This window comes from Cornus florida, unplaced genomic scaffold (genome assembly GCF_030987335.1).
Source record: "Cornus florida cultivar Cherokee Brave unplaced genomic scaffold, ASM3098733v1 CherokeeBrave_3.0.0_Hap2_Chr07, whole genome shotgun sequence".
Taxonomy (NCBI): Eukaryota; Viridiplantae; Streptophyta; class Magnoliopsida; order Cornales; family Cornaceae; genus Cornus; species Cornus florida.
In genome coordinates this window covers 27,569,008-27,574,407 of record NW_026775577.1, presented here as the reverse complement: position 1 = coordinate 27,574,407, position 5,400 = coordinate 27,569,008, and the positions used below count along the sequence as shown (strand labels likewise).

Here is a 5,400-nt window from a genome sequence, read left to right as displayed (position 1 = left end):
TGGTGGCAGTGGCGGCGGGGGCGGTGGAAGGAGGTGGCGGCGGGGGCGGTGGAAGGCGGTGGCGGTGATGGTGGCCACAGTGATGCTGATGGTGGTGGGGGAAATGATGATCATTGAAGGCAATTGAGATGGTGATGGTTCAAGGTGGAAAGCGGTGACTGTGGTGGAAGTCGGTGGTGGTAGTAGCGGTAGTGAATGGCAGTGGATGTGACAACAGTGTGGTAGTTGAAGGCGGTAGCAGTGTGGTGGTGGTAGTAGTGACAATGGCGCAAGGCGGCGGCGATGGTGGTGGTGGAAGGTAGAGGCATCGTGGTTTTTGGACTTGGAACATGTGGTTTTTTTTTTTTTAATTATTTGGGAATAGAATGGTCATTTCATAAGTTTAGTTATGAAATGAATTTTCATTACTTGAAATTTCTTTCTAATGGAATGACCATTTTGAGCGAGAGAGCGCACAAAGCGTGAGAGTGAAAGTGCGTTCAGAGTATGAGAGCGACACCTGTTAAACAAGTTTGTTCGAGCCGAGCTCAAGTTTGTTACAAAAATGTCGATCAAATGCTATAACAATGTGATCGCACTGAACCAAACAAGCCACTACTAGAGTCACAGCTCATTTACATCCCTAGTTAAGATGTCATTTAGTCCTCATACTAGTCTCCAAACTTTTGGAGGTATATATATATATCATCACTCTTAAGTAGGTTTCTTTAATTAAAAATATTGGAATGTGATTTTTGCGGGCTACTCCTAAGAGAGGTGGAATGTAAAAGTAGTATTCAAACGTAAAAAGTGGGAGCCTTTTGATGCGGTGCAGCTTTCCATGATTTTTTTGGAGGTGTCTCCAATTGCTTTCCATTGCCCCTGCCCCACCTTCTCCATCTGTGAGGGGGTGGTCTGCATCAAAATCTGGTTGCCTGAAACTTAACTTTGATGCGGCGTTTAATAGTTCCCGTAAGACTTGTGGAGGTGGCATACTTTTAAGGAATTTTTTGGGCCAGTCTATTAAAGTGGCATCGGTATTCCGTGTTAATGTTTGTGATCCTATGCTCGTTGAATGTTTTATTTTGAAAAAAGCTTTGGTGCTTCGAGTGCTATCCAGTTGAGGGTTCTGAACGATATTGCTTTGCTTAAGAAGGATTGCATTGGTTCCTCTCTTTCTTGGGTTCCTCATACAAGAAATGGTGCGACTCATTTATTGAGCAAGAAGGCTTTAGAAGCCGAGGTTAGTGATCTAGAGTGGAGCATTTGGCCCCGTAGTTGTTACATGCTCTACTCCCTAAATGTATTCTCCTTGTTTTTTGAATGAATCTCTTGTTCGTGTCAAAAAAAAAAAAAAAAAAAAAAAGAAGGTATTTATTTAGAGGGACATATTTCTTTTCGTAATTTTCATGTGTTTTAAAATTTATTGTTTACAACGGTGTGATTTAATGGAATATAAATCTTTTTCTATTTTATTTTTAAGAAAAAAGGTAAATACTCAAAAACACTCTTATTCCCCCACAAATGTCTACAGACTATAGGACTCAAACGTCAAACCCCCACCTCCTTTGGTAGGAACAAAACTGGAGTAGAGGCTAGGCAGGCATGCTGCCCACCTCCCCCACCAATAATAATAATAATAAATTACAATTATTAGTTATGATTGTAAAGATTAGTTATATAACTTGTAATCTCCCAAAGTTATTGGAAAATTTAATTGCCCCAAATTTTTTGTTCCCTTTTGAAAAACACTTATTTATTGCCCTAAAATAAAGGATTTGAAAATTAATTTAACTTGTGTTACTTAAAACTCGATTATAAATTTTTTTAGCTTGAACAATTGTAGACTAGTAAGGAACAAATAAAAAGATATGAAGTCAATTCGTGTAAATCATAGTCTAAATCTAATAAATATTCAAATTTGAATCCAAGTTAGGAGAGAATATTATTGTGGGCACTCATTATTTTTATTTATAATTAAAAATAGCTATTCACTGAATTAACAGACAAATACGAATTTTACGTGTTCACTCTAAACTAGGGCTACATTCATTGATTGCAAAGATTTTATCATGTTGAAAAAAGACATATAATACATATAGATAATAGTGAGTAAATATCATCAACCTCCCCATATGTTAGGACTACAAAACAAGTGTAAAATATACTAAAATACTTCTCAAAAAATTTGTGAAGTTAGATTAAGGCGTACAGTGTTTATTAGGTTTAGGTATCCAAGCAGGTACTTCATATTATTTTTCAAATTAACTATTATATATAATTGCATAATATATATATATATATATATATATAATTCATATCCAGCCAATGGAATTCTTTGGTAGCGTTAATAAATACTAACCGTAGTGAAAAGGACTCTAAACACGTAAAATATCGAGCGAAGACTCAGTTCATTTATTTATTATCTGAATTTTAAATTTAGTTCAAGATTTTTATTTTTAGTTTTCAAGGAAAAAAAAACGTAGATGAAGTCACCCCAACATTCATTTGTTTATTGGATACCTCAACCTTCCACTTTTAGGTGAATCTATAATCACACTTAAATAAACACTTTACAAAACTGAAAAACAAGTATAAATTATTAAAATTAGAAGGACTAATGTTACTGACACTCCCATCAAGTTTGTCAGGAATGGTTAAACAGATTAAATAAGAATAGTGCACAACATATTATCATGATGCACAACGTGTTGTGTATTTTGGTTAAGATATTTTAAAAACTTTTTTTTTATATTTAAGAATGTAATTAGAAATCATTAAAGCAAGGATTTAGAGACTTTTTTTTCCCTACATTTTCCGTTGTTGTTGTGTATTTATCTCTTTTCAAATTAACCATCGAAAAAAATGTAATTTTTTGAGTGCTCCATATTTTGTAACAATAATGCATAAGGTAAAATAGAAATGCACGAATTAACTTTGCTATTCGTGACGCGTTAAACAATGAAACGACTAAATCAAGTGAGTCAATCTTATCCCATGTGTGTGATTGTCACCCAACCGATTTTTAAAAGCTCAAAATCTCACTTGGTTTAGTCACTGTCACTAAGCCTCAAAAAAAAGTTTAAAAGACAAATTAGACAAACGTAAAAATAAGTAAATTACTGGGTTCTTATGTCTTATGAAACATTATGATCAAAGTGAATGGATCAACAAACCGAACAAAAAAAAATTTAGACAACTGAAGGACCAAACCGAGTGAATTATTGGCCCTATCCATGTGTGGGAACAAAAGTGTCACTATAATCTCAACTGTAGAATACATCAATGACTTCCCTTCTGATCGATAAGTTCAGAAATATCTTACTAGTCCAATAAGCTTTTGACCAGAGCCTTGACCTACCGTCCTGGCGCTATTTTTCCATGCTGTCACAAGTTTTCCAATCCAACGTTGAACCGTGTCCCAATTGCGTTACTGCGTACATCATCTGGATGCGGGATGCCGCATGCAAACTCACTCACTCAACGTATATAAGTAAATAGACATGAAAATCCTCACACATACCATTTCTCTGCCAGTTTTTCTAGCAAAAGTTTACTCATTCTTCTTCAAAATGAACCCCATGGAAATGGCCTCCTCTTCTTCTCGTTTGACCCCAGACCAAGAACACTCCATCATGGTCTCAGCACTCAAGCACGTCATCACCGGCGGTGATAGTGATGATCCAAATGGCACCCGGCTGCTACAATCCCTCCAATCTTCCACAAGTACAATGACCAAACTTCTTCCCGCCGAATAATGAAGAAGAGAAGAAACAGAGTAAGACTGAGAAGAGGAAGAAAAAGTACAGGGGAGTCCGACAGAGGAGGTGGGGGAAGTGGGCTGCGGAGATCCAAGACCCCAAGAGAGCAACCCGGGTGTGGCTTGGCACGTTCGAGACCGGGGAGGCTGCAGCTAGGGCTTATGACAAGGCGGCCATTGAGTTCCGCGGAGCCAAAGCCAAGCTTAACTTCCCATTTTCAGATTATACAGAGGGACAAAGCTCGGAACCACAACCAGAAAATGAAGAGCTCAGAGCCAACTCGTTGGAGAAGAAGAGTGAGAGTGCAGAGACTAGTAAGGAAGATAATTATGATTGGTTTTGGGATATGATGGAAAAGGATGGGCTTCAAGAGTGAATCTTTCTCTAATTTAGACCTTCCACACAAAGGTGAACAATTGATTAAGCAAGAAAGAGGGCAATAGTCCCTCCCGTGCAAAGAAAGTTTTTATTCATTCGCACTGCACCTGCACGAATCGACCAAGCGCCGTCGAGCACCCCGGTGGTTCGCCAATTCTACAATTGCGGAGATGATTGAGTGAGCAACGGGACAGTCACCAGCTCGCTCATCAGGCGGAAACTAGAGACTTTTAACACCGATCCAATCAAACCCAAATCAGGATGACAACGGACTTTCCTCCACTATAATAACATAGCAATACTGTGCGTGAGAGGGAGTGTTTTTTCTCATACACCAGCCTGATGTAAGCTACTTGCTTAATGGGATAGATTCTCAATCCTCTACAATAATTTTAGAAGAATATTGTCCAAACTTGTGGACAGGAAGACTTGATGTGACTGATAATTAATATTGTCCAAACTTGTGGACAGGAAGAGGGTAAGATCTTTTGGGAGTTACTGTGTAAGCCACGTGTCTATTCAAGAGAAAGAAGAAAATAAAAAGAAAAATATATCATTGGTGTTGGGATTGTTCTACCCCAAAAGAAGAAAAGACCGATAAGATTGCGCTGTCACCAACTAGTAATTCTATCATACAGAAGAAAGACCATGATATCATTCATATCGTTAAGAATTGTGTATCAAATTCTTCTTCTTTTTCACTTTAATTTTATTTGTATTTTTATTTTTATTTTTATTTTTCTCAAAGGCGTATAGACCTACAGCCAAGATGGCAGAGGCATAAAATCAAGCCAAAAAAGACATAGAAATCTTGAAGCAAAACAAATAAATGAAGAACAGGCTCCAGATTTGTGGAGAAAACATAGCCCAACACTCTGCAAACGGAATCACCACAGAAGAAAGCAGCAAACTAAAAAGATCGAAAGATCTAGCCATCAGCATAGCAACCGCTTCAAAACTACAACCACAAGGCGCTCTGACACATAAAATCCCGCACAAGATCCAATCAAGGATAAAATGATCAAATCTAAGCGAGGAAAACCCAAAACCGGCCTAGATCAGAGATCTAGCCGGAGGAAAACAACAGATCTGCCTAGGTGAGAATAAAATGAAATAAACAAAAGCAAATCGAGTCGAACATAAACAAAAACGGCGTAGAAAAACACCCACAGAGCTCACTTATTCGAACACGCCGAATTTATTGCATCCGTGGGAGGCAGCTAGCGGCTCCCCACTCCCATGGAATGGAGCAGGGAGCGCTAAAGGAAGAATACGATGGCTT

At 38.0% G+C, this 5,400-nt stretch overlaps 1 protein-coding gene across 1 annotated transcript; it reads left to right on the top strand.

Moving 5' to 3' along the window:
• Positions 1 to 263: 263 nt before the first annotated feature.
• LOC132316501 (ethylene-responsive transcription factor ERF071-like) lies at positions 264 to 4,116 on the top strand. The gene is made up of 4 exons (XM_059814975.1): positions 264 to 298; positions 1,075 to 1,222; positions 1,463 to 1,469; positions 3,743 to 4,116. Exons 1-4 carry the CDS (start codon positions 264 to 266, stop codon positions 4,114 to 4,116), a joined length of 564 nt encoding a protein of 187 aa, XP_059670958.1.
• The last annotated feature ends 1,284 nt before the right edge of the window (positions 4,117 to 5,400 follow it).